Genomic DNA, 25,445 nt, shown 5'->3' on the forward strand with positions numbered 1-25,445 from the left:
GATGCCGGGAGCTCAGATCATTTCCGTAATCTGTTTACTTCCCTGCTCTCCAAAACGATTGTTGCATACCACTGGGTGGGGACTGGCCTCAAGTGCTGGTATGTACTCTGGGATGGGGTTTTCCTGTGCTGCCCCAGCAGGTGGCTTTGAAGGTCTGTGGACTCTGCTTGGCATTCTACGCAAAACCTTGGTGGAGTGTGAGCACTGAGCATCTTAGATCCTTCTCAGAGGACTAACCCCCAGGGTCACTGACGGCAGCTCCCAACCCTATGGAAAGGACCAGACTCTGATTGCAGATATTTGGCTTTGGCCTTGGAAGGTGTCCTGGGGACCATGGTGGTGCCGTGTTGTATGAGTTTTTCCATACCAGACTCTTCCTGGAACCTTCCTATCCAGGGTGAAGACTTCCGTTTCCATCACTGTAGTTAGTAGGACAGGATTTGATTGTCTGGACAAGAGTAGCGCTTGCCTTGTTCCTTCTGCTCATTCTTAGTGTGCTGCTGTCTGATTTTTTGGGTTTTTTGTTTTGTTTTGTTTTAATCCTGGCACCTCTCTCGTTCAGAACCAGACTACCAAGTGTACCTGAATGCTTCGAAAGTCCCTGAGTTTTCAGACGACCTCACGGAGCTGGAGTGCCGGATAGTGGACGTGAAGAGCTCGGAGGCCAGCGTCCGCTTCGCCGTGTCCTGGTACTACAGGGTGAACCGGCGCAGTGACGACGTGGTGGCCAGCGAGCTCCTGGCGGTCATGAACGGGGACTGGACACTCAAGTATGGGGACCGGAGTAAGCAGCGCGCCCAGGACGGAGACTTCATTTTTTCTAAGGAGCACACGGACACGTTCAGTTTCCGAATCCAAAGGACTACAGAGGAAGACAGAGGCAATTATTACTGTGTTGTGTCTGCGTGGACCAGACAGCGTAACGACAGCTGGGTGAAGAGCAAAGATGTCTTCTCCAAACCCGTCACCATATTTTGGGCATCTGAAGGTGGGCGCTTTATTCTTGTTGGCTGAGGTTCGGGGTTTTTGTTGTGGCCCACGTCGCCCCACTGCGTGGTTTTATGTGCTGGGTCTCCTGGCTAGGAATCCAAGAAAATGCGAGCTCAGGTGACTACTGCTCTAAAAACAGCATGAACCCCTTTGAGATGCTGACGCCAGAGAAGGCTCAGTCCCAGGGAGAGAGCTGGGGCTTGGTGGCTGGTAGACGATCATCTCGACGGTGCCCGCAGCCCTTGTCACTGTTGCTCTGCCGGGTGCTCTTGGGCCTTGGGGGTGTGTTCATGTCTCGGAGTTCCTGCTGGGTGCAGTGCCACAAACGGGGGGTAGGGGGTAAGGCTGGGGGGCCCAGACTATTGCACATACCCCTGAGGTGCCAGTCACCCCGTCAGAAAAATTGTTTCTGGAGAGGGGTGATTAAGAACTCAAGGGAAACGGTTTCTTTGCTATATCTCCTCTTGATCCTCGGAGCACTGTGTTGGGACATCAGACTTGTTAAGTCCAGCACGACAGGAAGCCCAAGCCTCCTAGGTCCCCCTTGTGCCCCTGGATGTGAAGTACCACATGCCCCTTAACATGCCTCAGTTGACTGATTGCCACCCTCTTCTTGTCCCCAACCCCAAACAGGGCTCTCTGGGACTCAGCAGAATCTCCTGTTGTCTGACACTCAGTTTGGAACCTTCCTTGCTCTTTCCCACAGTAAACATGACCAACCTCGCTCCCCCGCGGAGGCCACTGTTGGCCCTGGGGTCTCCTGAGCGGAGGGGTTTCCTTCCCACTCTCCTCATACAGCAGGACCTGTTCATCAGCTCGTGCCCCTCTCCACTCACTGGACTCCTGGGTCCTCCTCATTCCCTCGGGGAAGTGGTTAACTTCTGTGTCACAGCCGTGCTCTCTGGTGCTCTCGCTGACTCGTAGCTTCTCTCCACGCGCAATGCTGGCCCACATTTGGGACCACGCACCTCATGATTATCTGAGGAGCTTTAAAAAAAACACTGATGCTTGAGTCCCACCAGAGGGTCTATCTTAGTTGGTCTGAGGGTGTATACAGCTTTGGGCGTTGGGATTTTTTTCTTTTTAACATTTTATGGACATACGCATGTATGTGTGTCTGTGAGTGAGTGAGCAGGTGCACTCAGATGGGGAGAGGAGGGGGTGAGAGAGAATCTCCAGCAGACTCCAGCCAAGTGCGGATCCCTGTTCGAGGCTCTATCCCACAATCCTGAGATCGTGACCTGAGCAGAAACTAAAAGTTGGACGCTTACCTGACTGAGCCATCCAGACGCCCCTGGGCTTTGGAATTTTTAAGCCAGTTCTCCTGAGCAGTCAGGGCTGGGAACCCTGGTGAAGATCAATGTCTCCTTCTCGGTCCCCCATCCTCCGCTTGAGTCCTCTTGTCTTCCCTCTGGTTTGGTCATTTTCTCCCGCCTCACACCCTGTAGTAGACCATTTCAGTTGTGACAGCTGAAAGCCCTCCATGCTCTCAATTCCATGCATCCTCTTCTCTAAACATACCGTCTGTTTTTCTAGATCACTCCTGTACGCCTCCAGCTTCACTCCTGCAGCCCCCATGAGCCCTACCACCTTGTGTTGGCCTCCATTTCTCTCTCATGTAGCTGGATCGGCTGCCCAGGGAAGTCCAGTCTGTGTCTGCTGCCCCGTGTCATTTCTTTTCTTTCTCAAAGACTTATTTTATTTATTTATTTGACACAGGGAAACACAGTGAGAGGGAACAACAAGCAGGGGAGTGGGAGAGGGAGAAGCAGGCTTCCCACCAAGCAGCGATCCTGATGTAGGGCTCAGTCTCTGGACCCTGGGATCATGACCTCAGCCAAAGGCAGACGGTTTATGACTGAGCCACCCAGGCACTGTTCCCCGTGTCATTTCTAGCACCCTCTTTCGTTCTTAGATTATGTCCGGGGGTGGAAGAGAGGACTAGACAGGCAGTCATGCCGCTTAGATTCCTGGCCATAACAACCCCCTGCACCCCAGTCTCCCTTGCCTCACTTAATTTTGCATTATACTCTGGCCAGACCACAAGGCAGTCCAAAGCCAACCTTCTGTTACCTCCCTACCTACATTTGTAGTTGGATAAAAACACTTAAACGTGTTGACTGGCTTCACTTTAAGTCTGTGATTGTTTCTGTCAATGGGTTCTCCTCGCTGCCTGGCAATCGTTCTGCATTTCCATAATCTGTTTACTTCCCTGCTCTCCAAAACGATTATTGCATACCACCTTCCCTGACTGAAACCCTTCTCTCCCAGCCTTACCCTCAGCTGTTGGTCCTGGGTTCTCTCTCCCTAAAGAGAATTTCTACAGGGTTGCCCGCAGCCTGTGTCCTAGCAAAGGCCAGGCCCTCACACTGGTCGAGCACGAGGCCTGTCTGTCTCTCTTAGGTCATCAATATTCCTGTCTTCTCTGGACCTTTCCTGTTGGCCTCTAAACACCTGTTCCTGCTTTTGTATTTTGTTAAGTAATGTTCACTTTACTTCTCCCTCTGTCTTCCCCTTCCCCAAAGCCGTTTGCCCCCAGCCATTGCTCTTTCTTTCCTTTTATAGCCAAAGCGTTTGATTTGTCTATACTTGGCGTCTCCACTTTCTCTCTTCCTTTTCTTTCTGGCACCTGCTTCTGATCAGACTTCTGCCCCTGGTCCCCGTGTTAAGATCACCTCACTCCCCTTATCTTCAGTAGTGACTGACATCCTGCAAAATCCCGTTGCTCATTATCTTACTTAGCGGGATTTAATGCAGGTGGTCGTTCCCTCCTCCCAGAAATACCTTGGCTGTGGGGCGCCCCTTCCCCGAGCTTTCCTCCCACCTCACAGCACCTCCTTCTCCACATTCTTTGCTGGATCTTTCATTTCCTGAGCCTGAGACGTGGGACTGCCTCAAGACATAGTTGTCGGACTTCTTCTCTAGTTGACTTCCCTCTCTTGGTGATGTCTTCTAACCTCATGAATTGAAACACTGCTTACACACCCAGAACTCCCAAGTGTCTATTTCTAACCCAGACTCCTTCCCAGAATGCCAGATTCAGCACTCTGTTGCCTTGTTGACACCTCCGCTTGTCTAATGGGCATCTCCAACTCCTGTTCAGAATGGCGCTTCTGGTCTTCTTTTGGCCTTCTCTGGCACCTTCATTGTATTTGTTCAGTCCAAAACCTTCATCCTCAATTCCTCTTCCTTCCCCGGGACTGAGTCTTGCCCCTGCCATGCTTCCCTGTTAGCCAGCCACCACCACCTCCTGCCTGGATTACATCACTGCCCTCCTGACTGTTCTCCTTACTCCTGCCCATGCACATGGCAGCTGGGGCAGCCTCTTAAAATGTCAGATGATGAAACTCCTCTGCCCTAACCTTCAAGACTTCGCATCTCACTCAAAGCAAAACCCAGGGTCCTCTTGGTATCCTTGCATGCCCTGTGGCATCTCGCTCCCCTTATCTTCTGACCTCATGCATAACTCTCCCCCATGCTCACTCCTCTTCAGCCCCTCCGCCTTGCCCATGGTGCCTCCAGCATGCTGGGCATACCTCCGCCTTTCGGCTTTCTGCCTGTTCTTCCCTCTGCCTAGATTATTGTTCCCCACATGGGTACAGGGCTCGTTCCCTCACCTTCGCAGCTGCTTGATGCCTCACAAGGGATGCCATCCCTGGCCACTCTGTGTAAAATTATGATGTCTCTCCCTGCCCACACACACACATTCTTTTTCTCCTCTTTCCCTGCTTTATTCTCTCAAGCATATCACCATCTAACCATGCCATTTATGTTCCTTATTGTGTTCATCTTCCTTCACTAGCATATAAAGGGAGGGACTTCTGTATGCTTTGTTTACTGTGGCATTCCCAGTGCCTGGAATATGGGAGGCTCTCACTAAGTACTTGTTCAGTGAATGGATGGATTACCAAACTCACAGGAGAATCAGGAAAGAATGTAGGGGGCTCAGTGGAACCTCAGGCATCCATGAGCATGGAGAGACACTCTGACATACATGTTCTGCTTAATAGGTTTGGCAGAACAGCTATTCCTACCAAACCTAATGTAAAAATTTTGTTTTATAATGAGACAGATTATAGAGTTAATAATCTTATTAAAGGATAAAAAGCCTGTGTTTAATTCATTTATTCATCCATTCAACAAATATTTAAGTACCTTCCAAGTGCCTGACAGTGAGCCATTAGAATATAGATGGCTTCTAATGTGTATATGCTTAGGGATTTCTTTTTTCACAGAGAAGCAGGGGGTAACATACTTAAACCTAAAGTTAACGTAGCCATGGACACTTGCTCAAAATGTTAAAATGTCCTCTCTGTGGAAATCACTTGACGGACAGGTGTGTGTTCCATTCCCCTGACCCACAATCTGTTCTGTATTGTGACCGTCATATAGATTTAACAGAAAGAACCCATATCTCCCTCTCCTGATCTTCCAAGCAGACTTTCCCTGCACTTTCCCCAGCAGAACATCAGGGAGAGGTCTTGGCATGGTCTAGGGCCGGACTTGGGAGTTAGGTTCCGGCACATCTCGTCCTAGTCATGAACTGTGAGTGCTGCCTCACATCCTTAAGGATCCCAGCAGTCTGCCAGATTCTCTCACACCCATTAAATCATTTCAGACTGTTCTGCTTCATCCAGCGGGGTGGTTTGTAGCCTGCTTACAGATACACGTGATTTTCTTTCCGAGTCTCCAGATTTTCTTAAGTGCTATTGTGCGGCAATTTGCAAATAAATTCCAATTTCCGTGTCATTGTGCTTTCAGATGCCTATCCATTTTCGCTAGTCCTGTTGGGAATCACCTCTTTCTGGTACTTCCTTCCAGATTCTGTGCTCGTGGTGAAGGCAAGGCAGCCGAAGCCTTTCTTTGCCGCAGGAAATACATTCGAGATGACTTGCAAAGTGTCTTCCCAGAATATTAAGTCACCACGCTACTCTGTTCTCATCACCGCGGAGAAGCCTGTGGGGGACCTCTCCAGTCCCAATGAAACCAAGTACATCATCTCCCTGGACCAGGACTCTGTGGTGAAGCTGGAGAATTGGACGGATGCGTCACGGGCGGACGGCGTCGTGTTAGAGAAAGTGCAGGAAGATGAATTTCGATACCGAATGTACCAGACGCAGGTCTCCGACGCGGGGCTGTACCGCTGCATGGTGACAGCCTGGTCTCCCGTCAGGGGCAGCCTGTGGCGAGAAGCAGCCACCGGTCTCTCCAATCCTATCGAGATTGACTTCCAAACTGCAGGTGAGCGGGGCCCCTGTTGAACACAGACTGAACTAGAACTTGACCCCAGGAGTTTGAGCCCGTGGCTTCGTTTCTCTTCACCAGCATTCTTTGTGCGACGGAATTCACGAGCCGTGCAGTTTACTCATTACAAGGGTATCGTTCAGTGGCTTCCGGTATATTCACAGAGTTGTGCAGACCATCACCACATTTGATGTGTAGACATTTTCATTCTCCCCCGAAGAAATCCTGTCTCCTTGAGCGGACACCCTTCAGTTCCCAGCCCTCCGGCAACCACTTATCTCCTCTCTGTCTCTGTCAGCGTGCCTGTGCTGGACATTTGACATTGCATTCATGGAATGTACTACGTGGTCCTCACATCTGTCTTCTGTCACTGTGACCCAGCATTTTCTTTCTTTCTTTCTCTCTTGGTCTTTTGTTTTTAATTTTTTAAAAGACTTTATTTATTTATTTGACAGACAAAGATCACAAGTAGGCAGAGAGGCAGGCAGAGAGAGAGGGGGAAGCAGGCTCCCCGCTGAGCAGAGAGCCCGATGTGGGGCTCGATCCCAGGACCCCGAGATCATGACCTGAGCCGAAGGCAGAGGCTTAACCCACTGAGCCACCCAGGCGCCCCTCTTGGTCTTTGTTCTTCATTGTTGTACAGTGTTTTCGAGGCTCGTCTGTGTTATAGCATGTATCAGTACTTCATTCCTTTCTATGACCAAATAGTACTCCACGGTGTGGGGACACTACATTTTGTTTGGATAAACAATGGCCATTTAGGTGTTTCCATTTCTTGGACCATTAGGAGCTCTTCTGTACAAATTTTTGTATGCACATACTACCCTCATTACCTTTTTTTAATAGATGAACCAAAACTCAGCAGTTTAGCTTCTTTAGAGAACACTGTGGAGTATAAATAAAGAGAAAAGGGCGCTGCACCTCCACAGGGGTTACGTGATTTGCTGCATGTGCAAGGTTCAAGCCAAGTTCATCAGGGGTCCCTAGGACTGAAGGTGATGGGCACTACTTTTCGCCTGACTTACAGAGTGGTATTTCCACACAGGGGTTGAGTATCCCATCCCTGTGCCTCATCTTGCTTTAGGACTGGAAAAAGATTTCCCGTCAATTAGTCGAGTTGCCAGAGCTGTGCTGGTATGGTTGAATATATCTGTCAACCAACTTGTTAAGTCTAGTTCCTGGTGGTGGTCATGTATGGCAAGGTTAATTAAAATGGGCATTTTTATGTCTATTCTTAATTGATTTTGTTTTTGGCTAAGTAAAACATTTTTATGCCGTAAGACAGAAAGGTCAACTTTTTTTAATGGTATGGATACATATCCTTTTTTTTTTTTTTTTTAAAGATTTTATTTATTTATTTGACAGAAATCACAAGTAGGCAGAGAGGCAGGCAGAGAGAGAGAGACGGAAGCAGGCTCCCCGCCGAGCAGAGAGCCCAATGCGGGACTCGATCCCAGGACCCTGAGATCATGACCTGAGCCAAAGGCAGCGGCTTAACCCACTGAGCCACCCAGGCGCCCAGTATGGATACATATTCTTAAATAGAAATATTTCTTATTTGTCTGTGTAATTCATTAAACTCCTCTGAAACAATCTGTGTGTGTGTGTGTTTCAGCAGGTAGATAGTTAAAAGTTTTTTTTTTTTTTTTTGATTGTATTTATTTATTTATTTGACAGAGATCACAAGGAGGCAGAGAGGCAGGCAGAGAGAGGAGGAAGCAGGCTCCCTGCTGAGCTGAGAGCCCGATGCGGGGCTTGATCCCAGGACCCTGGGATCATGACCTGAGCCAAAGGCAGAGGCTTTAACCCTCTGAGCCACCCAGGCGCCCCGATAGTTAAAAGTTTTTGATCCCCCAATTTTATTTAGGCTATCAAGGTGAAGGATCATCATTCATGAGTTTAATAATGAATGTTTTCACTAAATCTGCCACGGATTCCAATTAGAAGTTTCTGACTATGTAAATTTATACTCACTTGTAAAAATTCAGGTATTAATTGAATCAGCATAATGAATACAAGATATTTGTTGAATTACGTGGTTACTTTTTAGAGTACAGGTAAACTAGACCTTAAAGTGTATTTTTTCCATTGAAGTTTTTATTAGTATTATTTTGTATTAATATAAACTTCAATATCTTCTAGCATGCTCTAAGTCTGTTAACATTTAGCTGAATAAGGAAAAAATACTGGAGATTTAAACCCTTAGATTTGGAAAGAGCAGAGAAAGCACAGGTTTCTTTTATTGTGTACCCGCTTATTTGTTTTTTTAAAAACGGCTTCACTGAATTATAGTTAACATATAAAATTCACCCATGTCAAGTGTACAATTGAGTAGCTTTTGGTATATTCACAGAGTCATGCAGCCATTACCACGATCTTATCCCAGAGTTTTTAACCACTCCAGAAAGAAACTCTGTACCCATTAATACTGCCTTCCCATCCCCAGCCCCTGGCAACCACTAATCTTTCTGTCGCTGGAGATTTGTCTTCTGGATGTTTCACATAAATTGAACCATATATGCGGACTTTCTGGCTGGCTTCTTCTATCTGTTGTACCATTTTCTAGGTCCATCCACGTGATGGCACGTGTCAGTACTCCGTTCTTTTTTATGGCTGAGCAGTATCTGTGGTGTGGATGGACCACATTTTGTTTATCCATTCATGTGCTGACAGACATGGGGTTGTTTCCACCCTCATGGCGACGGTCGGTAATGCTGACGTAAACATTAGTGTACAAGTCTTGGGGGTGGACATCAGAGTTCATTTCTCACCCAGGAGTGACACTGGTTCATACGAGCTCTGTTTAAGTCTGAGGAACTGCCAAACTGTGTTCAGAAGCAGCTACCCCCTTTTTATATTCCCACCAGCAATGTGTGAGGCTTCTACGTATGCCACATCCTCACTAACCCTGTTATTCTCCATCTTTTTTATCGTAGGCGACCCAGTAGGTGTGAAGTTGTATTTTATTGTGGTTTTAGTGTGCATTTTCCTAATGACTATTGATGTTGAGCATCTTTTCATGTGGCTGTTGTTCGTATGTGTATCTTCTGTGGAGAAATGTCTATACAGATTGTTGGCCCATTTTTAAATTGTGTTATTCATCTTTTTCATTGTTGAGTAGTCAAGTTTTTCAGAGAGTCTGGATACAAGCCCATTAACAGACACATGGTTTAAAAATATCTTCTCCCACTCTGTGGGTAGTTTTTTCACTTTACTCATGGTATCCCGTGAAGCACTCAAGCTTGTAATTTTGATGAAGTCCAGTTTATTTTTCTTTTTGTTGCTTGTGTTTTTGCTGTCTTAGCTAAGAAAACATTGCCTGATCACAGGTTGTGAAGATTTATGCCTCTTTTCTTCTAAGGAACTTTACAGTTTTCAGCTCTTACTTTTAGTGCTATGACCCATTCTAGTTAATTTTTTTTTTAAGATTTTATTTATTTGAGACCGAGAGAGAAGAGTGCGTGAACACGGGGAGAGGGTGGGTAAGGGCCGAGGGAGATCTCCCTGCTGAGCAGGGAGCCTGACATGAGGCTCTATCCCAGGACCCTGGGATCATGACCTGAGCTGAAGGCAGACACTTAACCCACTGAGCAATCCAGGTGCCCTGATTTTTGTGTAGCAGAGGATGGGAATTTAGCTTTGTTCTTTCACATGTGAACACCCATTGGTTCTTCTAGTCAACCATTTGTGGACCAGCCTCTTCCTTTCCCCTTGACTTTCTTGGCACACTTGTCAAGAATCCTTTAACCATGAATGTAAGGATTTTTATAGACTCACAGTTTTGTTACATTGCTCTGTATGTCTTTTCCTATACCAGGACCACATTTGATTGATTACTGTAGCTTTGTAGTAAATTTTGAAATCAGCAAGTATGAGAGTTCCAACTTTGTTCTTTTTCGAAATTGTCTTGGCTATGCTGGGTCCCTTGCATTTCTATATGAATTTTAGGATCACCCATTAACTTCTGCAAAGATGACCACAGGAGCTTTGCTAGGAATTGTGTTGAATCTGTAGATAAGTTTAGAGAGTATTGCCGTTTCACAGTATTGCCTTCTAATGTGTCAACATGGAACATCTTTCTGTTTAGTTGGATCTTCTTTAATTTCTGTGAGTGGTGTTTGGTAGTTGTCCATGCACAAATCTTGAACGTCTTTCATTAAATTTCCCCTGAGTATTTTACTTTTTGTTGTTGCTGTAAATGGAATTGTTCTCAGTCTCCTGTTCCCTTTGTTCTTTGCAAATATATAGAAGCACAGCTGATTTTTCTATATTGATGTTGGATTCTGCAACCTTGCTGGACTTACTATTAGTTTTAATTGTTTTTTGGTTGATTCCTTAGGGTGTTTTAAATATAATAAAATGACATCTGTGAATAAAGACAATTTTACTTTTTCCTTTCTAGAGTGAATACCTTCTAATTCTTTTTCTTGCCGAATTGCCCTGGCTGGCGCCTCTAGTAGAATGTAGAATAGTGGTGGCATAAGTGGACATCCTTGTCTTGTTCCTAATCTTATGGGGAAGGTTTTCCACCTTTTCCCATTAAAAATCATTGTAACTGTTTTTTTGGATTTTTGTTTTTTTCCATAGATGCCCTTTACTGAGCTGGGGAAGTTTCCCTTCCTTACTGGTTTGTTGAGTGTTTTCACCATGAAGAGATGTTGGATGTTATTAAATGCTTTGTCTGTGTCTTTTGAGAGTCAGATGATTATGGGGTTTTTGTCTTTTATTTGTGTCGCTGTTTTATTCTCTGTAGGAGTTTATTCCATCTTGTTTTACATTTGTTATTTGATGTTTCACTAGAACTGTTATGAGAAACAGGGGAGACATAAAATCTTTGGTATTTCTGGGTGAGGAATGGGCATTGAGTCTATTTCTCAATTCTTTACATCTCTGCATAACAGATAAAATGACTAGAGCTTCCAGGTTGAATAGACTGGCTGAGTTTTTTTTATTTTCTTTAGTCCACGGAGTTGTCATGGTCAGTTCACAGTTTCATTAGAAGCGGCTGTCCGATCCATCCAGCTCTGCTCCCTCGCCCTGAATGGCTCCCAGCAAATACTGACTTGATACTGAAAAGTCTTCACTTCCTAAAAATCAGCAACAGCACCATAAGATACCCATAACAGAGAGGTCCTTCCTGGTATCTGCCTCTCTTTCCCCCGGTATTGGGGTGCTTGCCTCTTGGTATGCAGACTGTGTTTCCAAAGGAGCGCAGCTGAGTCACGAATTTCACTGACCCAAAGTGTCAGGGGGAAAATACAAATAAAATGTTATGGTGTTCAGGGTGTTGGGCTTTAAAGAAGAATAAGAACAAAGTTTTTCTCCTTAATGGATAAAAGCTTGAAAATATGGTAGAGTAGAAAGAAGGAAAAGAATTAGCCATAACCTACCGGACACTGTTCATTTGTGTTGTTTTTGTTCCTAGAAATCTTCCCTTGCATGTTTTCTTCATGGCTGTGAGATCAGGCTGTCTATACAATTTTGTGACCTGCTTTCCCCTCTTTAACCTTCTAAGATCAGTAGTTTTCGTATTAAAACAAATTCTAGGTAAATAATTTTAATGACTACACCTCCTAGAATTTAGTCAGTCATTTAACCCTATTGATGGTCATGCAGATGGTCTGCAATTTTGGCTCTCACAAGAGGACTGCTGTTTACAGCCCTTTTTAGGGGCTGGAGTTAGAACATGTTCTGTCAACGTTTGTATTTAGAAAGCTGAATGTGGTCCACCTATTCTCCGGAGGCTAGGAATCGGGGGACATCTAGTGACTCTGGTTCACTTAAATTCTCCGTGCCGTAGTCTGTCATCCATGAAGTTAACCAGACAAATTCCCTCACAAAAAGAGCATTAACACAGAAATTGACCATAATAAAAATATTTCCAAGCCTGGGATAATGACCCACATTAACAGTGAGTTATTGATTTCATTAGAAGGAAATCCACTGCTGTGAATATTTTACAGCGAAGGCCTTTTCCCAGACCCATGTCCACATGGCAAGCCATAGCATAGATGCTCTCTTGTTCCTACAGCCACAGCTACTAGGGGAAATGAGAACCATAATTTGTGACCTAGAAGGCATTTGGGGTTTTCTTTGGAAATATAAAGAAAAGAAACTGAAATGTTTTTAAATTGGTAAGTCTTTGTGTGCTGTTTCAAATTTAGGAACCTAAATCCATTTTAAGGGTCCTTATGTTTTATCATTTTGTGGGGTCTTAGAAGGGCCCTTGAACACTTGGAAGAAACCTGTTGGTGTAGCTCTGTTTATGACTGCAAAATTTTTAGTAAGAGAAAAAAAACATGGTCCTTGTTGCTCACCTGGGTCGCTACTGGCTTGTACTCCCAGGTGGCCATATGTGGTATGAGGTGCTCCGCAGTCATGAACACTGGGCCAAGTCAGAGCCACTGGCTTAATCCTGTCCTACCTCACTCCAGTAAGCAGAGCAAATCCAGGGTGGTCAGGACCTGTGGGAACTGTGGCTGGGAGAGGGGTTGATTGAAGGGCAGGCTACCCACAAGTAGGTCAGGTTTCCTTGTCTCCTCTGTTTTCCTTCCTTTCCCCTTGCTCTGTGCCCACCGTCCTGTTACGTTCTCCCCTGAGCCCGGAGTTGGTGCCCTTCTGCTGCTCTCTGGTTAGTCTGAACTCTCACCACAACCTGCTCAGGGCTGTCCCACCTCCCTAGGTTGCCATCTCCTCCATTCACCCTTTGCCTTTCTCCCAGCAAAACACCAACTGCTCCCACTCTTGGTTTGAGGAAAGAGTCTGATGAGTTCATCTTACCGATCACAGTGAAGTAAAAACACAGCCTTTCTAGCTCTTTGCCTCATTGGTTTGCATGACCTTTTACACACTTTCTTAGTCATTTTTGTGTATGTTAAAGTCCACTTATTTTTCCTTTTTGGTGATCTGATTTAAAAGGTAGTAATACTTGTGTTGTTAGCATCTAATGATTTTCAGAATCAGTGTCCAGGGCCATCTCTTTTTGCTTCCCGGGGAACCCAAGGAGCATCCCATGGCACTGGTATTCTGGAACCTTCTACAGGTTTGCCTGTTCTTATTAGGATAAGGTGAATTTTGGGCTCTTAGGATCGGGTTGACTTAAAGTTATGCGATGCTGTCGCCTGAAACTGAGAAGTAAAAAGTTTTTTAAGAAAAAAAAAAGTGGGGGCGCCTGGGTGGCTCAGTGGGTTAAAGCCTCTTCCTTCGGCTCAGGTCATGATCCCAGGGTCCTGGGATCGAGCCCCGCTTCGGGCTCTCTGCTCGGCGGGGAGCCTGCTTCCCCCACTCTCTCTGCCTGCCTCTCTGCCTACTTGTGATCTCTGTCTGTGAAATGAACAAATAAAATCTTTAAAAAAAAAAAAAAAAGAAAGGTAGTATGTAGCCCCTCTCTCTAAGAAGGGGATAGGAGCTAGATTCCTTCCATCCAAGGTATACTTTTTTAAAAATTTAATAAATTCACTTATTTATGCCTCATCCTCAAATAGCATAACAATAATCGTACCCACAGTCAAATGCATCCAGCAGACTCTATGGTAAATATTATTAAATTCTGGCACTAAATTCTCTCTGTGTGTTTGACCTTTATACTTCCTATTTTGTTGCTCATTTTTGTGCTCACAACTCAAAACAGTGGGAACATCTCTGCCTTGCACAGTTAGCTTAGTATGGGTAGACACATCTTTTGGTCTCTGGAAGAAGGAAAGAGCCTTTTTTATTTTTTATTTTTATTTTTTTTAAGTTTATTTACTTATTTATTTGACAGACAGAGATCACAAGTATGCAGAGAGGCAGGCAGAGAGATGGGTGGAAGCAGGCTCCACACTGAACAGAGAGCCCGATGCAGGGCTTGATTCCAGGACCCTGAGATCATGATCTGAGCCGAAGGCAGAGGCTTTAACCCACTGAGCCAGCCAGTGCCCCGAAAGAGTCTCTTTTAAAACGAACTGAATATCAAGGGGATGTTCTTGGGCAGGTGTGTGAGTCTGAGTAGTGTTTTGAAGCAAAACCCGTGCTGCCTCAATTTCCCCTGACAGATTGGAGCCGGGCCTATGGTGCTCCCAGTGTCCCCTACAGAATGTTGTCATGGTTGGCATGTCTGTCTCCTGACTGCATTTCAGCCTCCCAGTGGCAGAGCCCCTGTCCCCAGCACAGTGAGGCCTCTCACTCCGTTGGGGCCAGAAGTGTCACTGGTTCAGTCCCGTGCCTTTTGCTCTCCTGCCACCTTGGTCTGGAAGTGAACCACACAGAACCAGAAGCGGCACCCAGGCAGCAGGTAGGGGTGGCCTTCCAAGGGGTCCGTGGTTGTCATCAGAGAAGGGGTAAAGGAAAAGCCAGAAACAAAGAGTTCTGTTGTGGTTGTAATTCAGGTGATTGCTCATTTGGCTGTGCCTGACACACTTGTCTCTCTGAAGAGAAGAAAAGTAGCCTGAGAACACCATCTCGCCCAGGTCCAAGGAAGGGGGGCCGCCCACACATGCTCATGAGAGTGCCAGGAGTGGAACTGAAACAGAAGCGTGAGCGGAAATAATGAGGGGCTCTCACTCTCTTCCAGGGCCAGTGTTTAATGCCTCCGTGCACTCAGACACACCGTCAGTCATCCGGGGAGATCTGATCAAATTGTTTTGTATCATCACTGTTGAAGGAGCAGCCCTGGATCCAGGTATTTCGCTCTGTCTTCTCCCTTTGCCCATGTCACTTTCTGTAAATGCCTCTCGTGTCATCCCCACTGTGTGACCCAGACGCCGAGGTCACGGATTAGATGGTGCGAATCCCCGAACTGCCCTGCTCCGTACCTGGTACTCAGTAGGTGTTGAGTAAATCCTTGCTGATGAACGCCTCTGTCTGTTAGATGATTTGGAAACCCATCCAGGTATTGGAATCATAGTTGTCCAAGGCCTCTTCCAGGGCTGATTCAAGTTCAGGCTGGTTTGAAACCTATCAGCAGGGTCCAGCTCCGTTAGTTTGTCTTTTAAGCCTTGATTCATTCAGATATTTATTGAGCTGCTTCTAGTAACAGGCACTGTTCTAGAGGAGGGGCCAGACGCCCTATATTGTGGAGCTCGCAGCCTGGTTAAGGAGATAAACAAGAAAGCAATCCTCATGTAATATACTATCAGATGGTGTTAACTCTCTGGTGAAGGATGGAGCAGAGTAAACGAGCAGCAAGTGACCAGATGGTACTTTGGTAGTTTAAATTCTTGGGAAATCTTTGTGGACCTTTTCTTTGCAAAAAATGTTAGCATTGCCCATGGGATGCCTAAGAGCTCTGGGCTGTCAATCTTACACCTTTTCTTCAGTGACCAGTTGGTATCCCCATCTTGCTTGTAGACCCTTGGGGTTTGAAAGGACATTAAAGGCACATAAGGTGTCTGTTGCCGAGCAGGACAGTACCCACTGCTGCCTTCTCCTCATGAGACCGTGTAGAACCTGATCTGCTGCGTGGGACCTGCACTCTCTCCCATACGCTTTGTCCTTGGGTGTCTTCGTACTGCCCACCCCAGCACGAGCAGAGCCTGTGCCTCCCACCGATCAGCAGCTTGCAAAGGCCAAAGTATACGAGGCTCTCAGCGTTCTGTGCAGAGACCACTGGGCCTGTGGCCCTGGGGTGGAAAGCGGAAGCGGGTGTTCATTCTGTAGCAAGGGCAGGTTGTAAGCAAAGGGAGGACGGCCCACAGTGAAACCAGAGTGGACAGCAGGAGTAGGGGACTGGGTAGAGCTGGCGTCAAGGAACAGAGGCCCGGGTGGCCACCAGCCGAGATCCAGCTTCTTCGGGACCTCGGATCAGAGGTGTAGGTAGTAACTAGTTCTGGGTTGGCAGTTACTCCAGTAGGATGTCTTGGCCTCATGGGCCAGATGGTCTCCGCAGCAACTACCCGGCTTTGTGGCTGTTGGTGTGAAAGCAGCCATAGACGGGATGTAAGCAAATGGGCTTGACCGTGTTCCCATGAAGCCTTTTTTTTTTTTTTTAATTTTTATTTTTTTAAAGATATTTATTTATTTATTTGACAGAGAACACAAGTAGGCAGAGAGAGAGGAGGAAGCAGGCTCCCTGCTGAGGGGAGAGTCCGATGCGGGACTTGATCCCAGGACGCTGGGATCATGACCTGAGCTGAAGGCAGCAGCTTTAACCCACTGAGCCACCCAGGAGCCCCTCCATGAACCTTTTTTGACACACACAGCTGGTGGGCTGGATTCGGCCTGCGGGCTCTAGGCTGCTGAGCCCTGCACGAGCTGATGGTTCCAAACTGGCTCTCTCAGGGAACCCAAACGTGGCTGAGCTACAGAGGTAGGGAAGAGAAGGTAGAAGAAAAAGAGAAGGAATCCATCCATCCAAGCCATCCACTGGTGAGCTGTGTTCTCAAGGGTAAAAGGTGGGTAGCTCAGGTCTTGAGGACGCTGGGGTGTGGAGGATCGGGGACACAGAGTGGGGTTAGGAAGAGAAAACGAAAATGAGAGTAGAACAGGCTGCCAGAAAACGGGGGAGGGGATCGTGTTCAAAAATTGAAACCATGTTTACCCTTGAAGCTCATGGATGGTATATACAAAAATAAATCACTTAAATGTTCTTTCTCGGTAAATTAATGGGTCACCGGTTTGGGCCTTAATATAAAAGTCTTCCTCCTGGGGGATTACAGAAGGTATAGGTGGCTGTTATCATGCAGATCACAGTTTTCCAGAACTTTGCCCTCTTGGACTATGTGGGTAGAAGATTCTGAATAATGAAGCACACGCTATAATTTAGTTTTTCCTCACGCACCTGCTGGGTTGTGAAGGAAATCGCTTTTGGAAAGGGCATACCGTGCAAGTGGGCCGAGCGTCAGGGCACTCCTGTGCTGGGGGGGAGGGGCAGGGCATATCACTGCCCTTTAGAGGCCGTGTCTTAGGTCAGGTTCTCCAGAAGCAAAGCCTGAAACAAGCGTGCAGGTGGTTAATTGATGATGTGCTCCCAGGGAGCGAGGGAGTCGAGACAGAGCAGGGAAAGAAGCCAGGCAAAGATGTGAATTCAGAGCAAGTCTGACTCCCCCGGGGAGCTCTGGAGCGTCGGTGGTACCGCAGAGGACAGCCTCCGGGAGGTAAGGCACTGGGCTTTTAGATCCCCACCATTCCGCAGTCGCTGCACACAGTCCAGATGGTTGGGGAGCAGGGGTGTTTCTTAATCTCTGGGAAGTGGCTCCCATCCATGGAAGCCAGTCCTCTGGAAGGGGGTAGGGGTGTGAGAATGTTCGAGGCACCAAGAGCCTCTGCTGCTGGCGGGAAGGCCCTCCTTGTCAGCGTTGTGGACTGGGTGTGTTGTAGTATGGAGATAAGGATGCTCGTGGTGGGCAGGCAGTGAGCGCTGTGTGCCAGGCATGTGTGGTTCTAAGCATTTCGCAGAGATGACTCACTTCACCATGGGCGAAGGTGTTAGTATTCCTTTTCCAGCTGAGGACACTACGTCACAGAGCATTAAGTCACTCGTCCAGGCCACCACCTGGACCAGCCGGGGCTGGTGCCAGGAGTCCAGCGCCCTAGCCTGGCCCTGCAAACTGACCACAGCTCCATGACACCTGGCAGGACTGGGGCTAGACTCTGCGCCTGAGTATTGGCGACACAGTTGTGACTTCTTGCCTTCCGGATCCACGCAGCCCCTGCCCGTGAAGGCAGCACACCCTGAGGGTGTGAGGGTGTATAGTGATTTTGAGGATGTTAGTGTATTTTCACAAACTGAATAAATATTACTTTTTGTGTAACAAAAATGGTATCATTTAACATTTATATAAAAAGCCTTCTCAGGTAAATTTAAGATAGAAAGTGTGTGTGGCCTTGCCGTCCTTCCTTGCCTGCTGAACGCGCCCCAGGCCCACCATGGCAGGGAATGGCTAAGAGAAGAGGTCAGGGGCTTACGGTGTGTCCTCCGTCTTCATATGCCAGAGACTTCCCTCTCCTGCGCCCATGTTCATTTGTTTGAAGCTGTTAGAACCTTAACTTCGCAGAGTCCTTTGGAGATGCAGCAGCCTCCTTTCTGGGCTGTTAACGGTGTTCCACTTTCTCAGCTGGACGTGTTTTCCTCTTGTTTTGAACTTCAGCACATCTGCAGGGGGAAAAACACAATGAACAATAAAACCCAAACTGTTGGGGCGCCTGGGTGGCTCAGTCAGTTAAGCATCTGCCTTTGGCTCAGGTCGTGATCCTAGGGTCCTGGGATGTAGCCCTGTATTGGGCTCCCTGCTCAGCGGGAAGCCTGCTTCTCCCTCTCCCTCTGCTGCTCCCCCTGCTTGTGCGCACTCATTCTCTCTCTCTCTCCGATAAGTAAGTAAATAAAATCTTAAAAAAAAAAAACAACAACAAAGAAACAAAAACCCAAGACCCCAAAACAAATAAGAAATCCCGAAACTGCTATGACTCTAAATTTTGTCTGGTTCACTCTGTACCTTTCGTTCTTGACTACATTAGTGTCCTCCAGTCTTGGGCTCTTCTGCCTGACATGTCAGAGGACCCTGCTTTGGGACTCTCACCACCTAGCCCCTTTATGTCCTGTGTTCCTTGCGGGGGATGGTTTTGGGTGTGTCTTAGGCTGGGTGGTGGTGGCACGTGGTTAAGAGGGAGGACTCTGGAGCTTCCGTCCCTGGGTGAAGCTGCATGTCGTGCTGCTCCTGGCTCTGTGACCTGGAACAGGTGTTGGGCCCCACCATGGGGGGGATTGTGGCAGTACCTTCATCGTGGGGCTGGCCTGGCCTAAGGCATGGTGAGCCATGCTGGCCCCCAGTGATGTGATGCGTGTGTTAGCCACACGTGCAATTTCTGCCGGTTGCACTGACCCAGGGTTCCGGCTTGGTCTGTCATCCACAGACGACATGGCCTTTGATGTGTCCTGGTTTGCGGTGCACTCCTTCGGTCTGGACAAGGCTCCCGTCCTCCTGTCTTCTCTCGATCGGAAGGGGATCGTGACCACGGCGGAGAGAGACGGGAAGAGCGAGCTCAGCCTGGAGCGTGTGAGCGTGCTGGAATTCTTGCTGCAAGTTCACGGCTCTGAGGATCAGGACTTTGGCAACTACTACTGCTCTGTGACTCCGTGGGTCAAGTCCCCGACGGGTTCCTGGCAGAAGGAGGCTGAGATCTACTCCAAGCCCATCTTTGTAACTGTGAAGATGGATGGTAAGAATGATATGCAGCGAAATCTGTGGGCTGGGCCGCAGCTCATGGGATCAGGTGGCCACCATCTGAGACCATGCCACCACACGGCCTGCTTGCTCCAGACCTGGCCCGGACCTGGACCCCAAGGGAGCACACACAGGCCGTGCTATATCCCCAGCTGTGGTATCGCCCACAGGAGGCACCCCTGGGAAATGATTTTGAGACCTCCCGGAGAGATTTCTGATGCTTTCTCTAAATTCTGTGCAAACCCACTTTCCTTGTCAGAGGGTTGGTCTGGATTCTGCCAGGCAGAGGCAGAGAACATCATCAAGAGAGTGGGTTTAGGTCCGCAGCGGAGGCAGTGAGTGGCTTCCTGCCCCTCCTGTCCTCCTCCTAGTTTTGCTTCTTGGACAAGGGAGGCTCCGCCTGTTGTCATTAGCATAGATGGGGTTTTCTCCAAATCCCTGAGATGGGAAAGGGGCTTTGCCACCAGACTCATTCTAACTCAGTTGTCAGAGGGCCCCCTTCCCACCCCTCTGTTCCCCAAACATCCCAGAGTGGGGCCAGTTGTTCCTTGGCTAGTGAGAAACCGGTCTGCTCTGTGAAAAGCTTCAGAGTCCAAGTTAATAGGGAAATTCCATGGAGAACGTTAAAGCCCCAGCGCCTCCGAGGGTTGGGAGGGGCCTTAGAGTGTGTTTCCCTGATGGGCTGTCAGCTTGGGGGAGACTGAAATCGAAACCCCAGCTCGTCCACAGATGACTTCACTTTTGTGGTCCTTTGTTTCCTCTCTCATACAATGGGGTAACCATCTTGCGTCGGGCTGTTCCGAAAGGTGCTCCGAAAGCCGCGTGAAATGTCAGGCAGCCGTCGGCGTGCCAGCATCCGCCCAAGGAGGGCTGGTGTGTCGGGGAGAAGAGACGGGATTTGAATGCATGCGATCTGTACGGTGTTTGTGCCTTCCTGAAACTTCATCACTTAGACCCTATTTGCATCTTAGAAATTCCTCGCATGGAGTAGCTCCATACGAAAACCCAGATTCCCAAACAAGGGAGCGATTATTCACTTTGCTAGATAATTTACTGTAGTGTTACTTAAAATAGCTCCCCGAGTACACTTCAGTTATTTGATGCAGAGAATTGATTTATGAACTTTTTTTAAGGCTTCATCTGCTGCTGTATGCGCGATGCCCTTATCCTGACTTTTAAAAATCCATCTCCTGCCAAAACCCTAAAAAGCAAGTTGACATTCAAAGACATCAAATGAATTCTTTTTCCTGGTTTTTTGTTTCTCCCCCACAGATCTGGGTGGGGTGTAATCTATTCACTTTGTGCATAGATAAGGGTGCTTCCATCTCCTAGAGCACTGTGCTAGGTGCTGGGTGGAGCCCGAGTCCCCTGGGGGGTGGGTATTTGGGGGGTGGTTACCTGTCCTGTGGGGAGGGAGGGGGGCAGGCAGTGGGCGTCTGGTGTCTGCCTCCAGCACCACTGACCTCGCATCCCCTTGCTCCGCCCCTCCCAGTGCTGAATGCCTTCAAGTACCCGCTGCTGATCGGCGTGGGCCTGTCCACCGTCATCGGGCTCCTGTCCTGCCTCATCGGGTACTGCAGCTCGCACTGGTGCTGCAAGAAGGAGGTCCAGGAGACGAGGCGTGAGCGCCGCCGGCTCATGTCCATGGAGATGGACTAGGGCCCGGCCAGGGAGCGGCCACCGGCCAGGGAGCGGCCACCGGCCCGGCGTCGGAGCCCTCGGGGCAGGAAGAGGACAGCAGGCTTTTCACGTGCAGTGTGTGACACTCAAACCCAGTCCTCTCTAATCTCAGGTGGGACCTGGCGCGCTCTCTTCTCTGCATGTCCAGTCCTGAGCGCGGACACGTTTACCAGCACCCGGCTCTTCTCCCCACGGCACTTTCTGGTAGAACAATCGCGTGTGTGTTTTCCCAGCTGCGGCTTTTTAATGGTTACCCCTTTCGTCTAATTTTTTTCTCCTGCCGGTTTATAGATCTCTGACCTGTGTGTGTTCGTCTGTTTGGTTTCGAGGGGTTGCGGGGAGGAAGGATGATGGTTCTCAGAGTTCTTGGTCTTGGGGCGGGGGGAGGACGGAGTCGCCCGCCGGGAGCCAGCTTCCACGCGGGGGGCCTGTGTTCGGAGCGCTGCCAACGCCGCCCTCTGCCCCACACGGGCCTGTGCAGAAGGCTGACGGGTGGCTATTACCACCCTACCCACCCCGGATTTTCAGGGGTTTAGACGACATTTGAAATCTAAACTTGCAGTATGTAACTTCTTACTGAGCCCAAATGCTTTTCCTTTTTTTTCTTTCTTTTTTAATTTTTTAAAATTTTTAATGCTTCTCTGCCCCCTTTCCATTTCTTTGGTATTTGCTTTTATGCGAGCGTGCTGACATGGCCCTGGCATGGCCCTGGAATCTAGAATTTGGCTCTCCACCAAGCACCTTATCTTGCCACCTTAGCCTTAAGAATGAGTATGAATATGAAGAAAAATACACAGCCACCTCTGTCCAGGGCAGTAAGGAGGTCCTCAAGGAGGGGGGGAGGTTGGGGAACGAGGGAAGGAGGCACTCACTGCAGTGGTTCCAAGGCCACTGTGCCTCAGGGGGCCCCAGGGAGAGCGGAACAGGGTCCCGGGAGTTAGATGTCCACAGCTCGTGCCGGGCGGGGTGGTGGTGCCGGGGCTGTGTCCGGAGAGAGGGAGCCGTCCCTGTCCCCCCTTCCCGCCCTTTGTGGGCGGCAGAGGCCTTGGCCACCCAGGGACCGCCTGTGGCCCCCACAGATGCCCAATGTCCTTCACGGGCTGCTTGGGCTCCTTCACGTGAAGGTGTGTTGCTGTTTGCAAGACTGTCTGCCTTCACAGAATCAGAAATTACCTGGAAGAAAACCATGCATTTTCCATGACCTTTTCAGTCCTTCAAGTCTTTGTAAGATCCCCTGCAGGGGGTTAGCGAGGAAGGGTATGCTTTGTGATAGGTTTGCTTTCCTGTTAGGAGCACGGAGGAAACCAGCAATTTACTGCTGTGTGAACAGCCTACAAAGTAGATCTGAGAGCAATCTGTTTTGCCCGATTGCTCGTACCAGGAGTAGGACACAGACCAAAAGAGATCCTCCGCTCCCCAAGGCCTCTGCCCCTGCACAGCACTGGCCTCTCAGAAGCATCCCTGTGGGGTTTTCTGAGGCCCACTGGTGACTCACGGCCCGCATTGCAATCCTCTCTGCTTTTATCCCGGCTCTGACGGGTCTAACACTGCTCTGTCTTCCCAAGGGAAAAAAGATTCGTTTGTTTTGAGCAATAAAGTCATACAAAATGATGGCCATTCATGTGTGGCTCTTTGTCACAATGGGCCGGACGAGCCACACTCCCCCACGCCCCCACCCCAGCTCACCATCGTCCCCCTCCGCTTCCCTCACTGTGCTGCCCGAAATCCATTCTATCCTTGTCACCAAGTCTCCCCTCCCCCCACCCCAGGAAGGGGGGAGGTGCAGATCACCACCCAGCTTCCCCTTTTGGTTCTGTCCACCTAGGGGACCCCTCGTGGTGGACACTGTGCTAAGAGTAATGGCACAGATGCACTCCAGGCCCAGCATCTGCCCCACCAGAGCACAGACGACCAGAGAAAGAGGGGGAGGCCTTGACCGCACTAGGTTCGGGTCTTGTCCACCTGTCATTTCTTGCCTATGCGAAGTCAGAGGAGGTGGGTCACAGGTGATTGTATGTACGGGAATTAAGAGAGAACACTTATTCACAGGTGCTATGTTAGTGACACCAGTGCCCTTTGAGCCCACACAGTTATCAGTCCTATAAGAAGGTTCAGGATTAGTGTAGTGCAAGCCCTCGTTGGTAGAGGAAAGGGTACCTAGCCGTGCATGTGACCAGGTGGCCCCAGGTCGACGTGAGACCATCGATGGGCCACAGCAGACACTTGGCAGGAGGAGAAGTAACCTGTGCTCATGCACTCTACCTTCTCCTTGCAAACTGACCTTGTAGCTCAAGGCTGGGGTTGTTCAGGCACAGCCCCAACCCCATCCTCTGATCATCGGGTCCAACAGCAAGTCGCCTGGAGGGGCTGGTCCAGAGGAGGAAGAGATCCCAGGGCCTGGAATGTGTGTCCTTTTAAAAGTCTTAGATACACTCTGTCACTGGACCAAATAGGGCTCCCCACAAAGTGCTCTTCTGGAAGTAGTTCCTGCAGAAGCACTCATAGGAATGGAAGAACCTAGCCACAGTTCACACGGATGAGATTGCACTTGTTAACAAAAAGAAACTTTAAAAAAGTTTGGGTTGTTTTGTTTTGTTTTTTTTTCCTAATCACAAAAATACCCCCAGAAAGAGCCTAAGCTATGTTCAGATAGAAGCCTTGAAATTACTTTAAATTGTTTACTTTGTAATGTTTACATACACTTTTCGCTTTAAAAAAAAAAAACAAAAAAAAAACAAAAAAAGCAAACTCTGACTTTTTAACAACTTTTCAGATTTTTTTCATGGGACGGTGGAACTCTTGATTCACCAACTGGATTTAAATCTTAATTTAGAAATTTATTTATTTGTGTATTTTTCCCCTCCCCACCCATGTGGCTTTTCCCCTAAGATCCTGGCAAAGGACGCCCCTGCCACCCAGACCCTTGTCTGTTTTCCCCCGTGGCTCTTGCTTCTTGCTTTGCAGACCGTCTGCAGCCATGATTTTGTCACTGACATCTGTGAGCCAAAGACTGAGCCTTTTTGGCAGGAATAATAAGCAATACTACACAACTTGCTACTTTCAGAAAACTTTTTCTTTTTTTAGCTTCACCGAGGACAACAGAGGAAGAAGGGAACTAGAATTTGGGTAAGTTCTCCTCTGCTGTTGGAACAAATTCTCAGTGATAAATACTGTGTGCAGATCACTAAGATTAAAAAAAAAAAAAAAGGTGACTTTCTGTCTTTCTTAGCGTGGCACATAAGGATCTGCCGGATTTCGCGTAGACAAAGAAAGGGTCTTGTGTATTTTTGTCCATATCCGATGTTATATGAACTAATTGTATTGTTTTATACTGTGACCACAAATATTATGCAATGCACCATCTGTTTTTTATTTCATTAAAGGAAGTTTAATTTAAATTGAAGTTGTGTGAGGAACTTGATCTTGGTCTCCTTGCCCTTTTTTCTCCTCTGCGTGAGGGACCATGGCTGAATTCCAGGGGACATCTCCAGGCTCTCTGAATGCTGGCATCACGCTGGAGGTTCTCCCTGAGTGGATTTAACAGGAGCCGCACTGGATCCCTGTCGAGCAGAAAGCTGTGGGCCAGGGTCCTGTTACCTAGCACAGTTTCCTTGTTCTTCGGTGAATTCTCATGACCTTACAGGTCTTTCATCACGAAAGCGGGAAGTTAGATGTTGTTCCTGTCTATGGCTGAGGAAACAGACACCCAAGGCTCTGTGACCGTATCATGACTGGAGCACAGTGGCTTTTCTGACTCATGACCCAGTCTGGAGCCAAACTGGTCCAGAAGGTGCCAGCCCCTGTGATGTAAGGACAGTGTTCCTTCCCGGGCCACCAGCTTCCAGAGTCCAGACAGGAGAGAACACCGAGAACCCCAATTCCCTGCTGGCTGCCCCCCTCCACTGTGGGCCCCATATGTGTCCTGGGAAGGGAGCATCTCGCATGGTGAGGTCTGCACGGGCTGGGGCTGTGTCCTAGTTTCTAACCTGGCTGAGAGATTGGCAGTTCCGGACACGGAGAAGGTCCACGCGGCCAATCTGTGCACCACTCTCCGTGCAGCTGGATCTTCAGAGAGAAGCTGCTTCGTTCCTCAGACCCACAGCCCAGGGCGTGTGGCACCCTGTTTTTTAAAATACAGTTTTGTTGTTATTGGGTAACTCAGGGATAGCAGAACAAAGAAAGTGTTCTCCTCATAGATTCCAAGAGGAGGGAGCACACCGTACCACAGTCCTGGAGGCCACCCAGGAAAGGCCAGTGGCCATCAGGAGGCAGAGGGAGGGTAAAGGATGGACAGCAGCCTTTTTTGTGGTTTTCACGGGAAGGACAGGTGAGTCAGAGTCCTCAGGCTTAGGGATGATTCAATTGGGTCATTTCAGTGGGTTCTGGGATGCA

The 25,445-nt window shown here is 48.4% G+C and overlaps 1 protein-coding gene across 1 annotated transcript in view; it reads left to right on the forward strand.

Annotated features, from left to right (window-relative positions):
• PTGFRN (prostaglandin F2 receptor inhibitor) overlaps positions 1-24,456 on the forward strand; it is an 83,648-nt gene extending 59,192 nt beyond the window's left edge. Inside the window, exons 5-9 of the mRNA XM_044238997.1 lie at positions 563-988; positions 5,812-6,231; positions 14,786-14,893; positions 19,063-19,368; positions 20,866-24,456. Coding sequence (XP_044094932.1) covers positions 563-988; positions 5,812-6,231; positions 14,786-14,893; positions 19,063-19,368; positions 20,866-21,032 — 1,427 coding nt within the window. The 3' untranslated portion in view covers positions 21,033-24,456. The remainder of the gene's footprint in view (positions 1-562; positions 989-5,811; positions 6,232-14,785; positions 14,894-19,062; positions 19,369-20,865) is intronic.
• Positions 24,457-25,445: the final 989 nt, after the last annotated feature.

This window comes from Neovison vison, chromosome 2 (genome assembly GCF_020171115.1).
Source record: "Neovison vison isolate M4711 chromosome 2, ASM_NN_V1, whole genome shotgun sequence".
NCBI lineage: Eukaryota > Metazoa > Chordata > Mammalia > Carnivora > Mustelidae > Neogale > Neogale vison.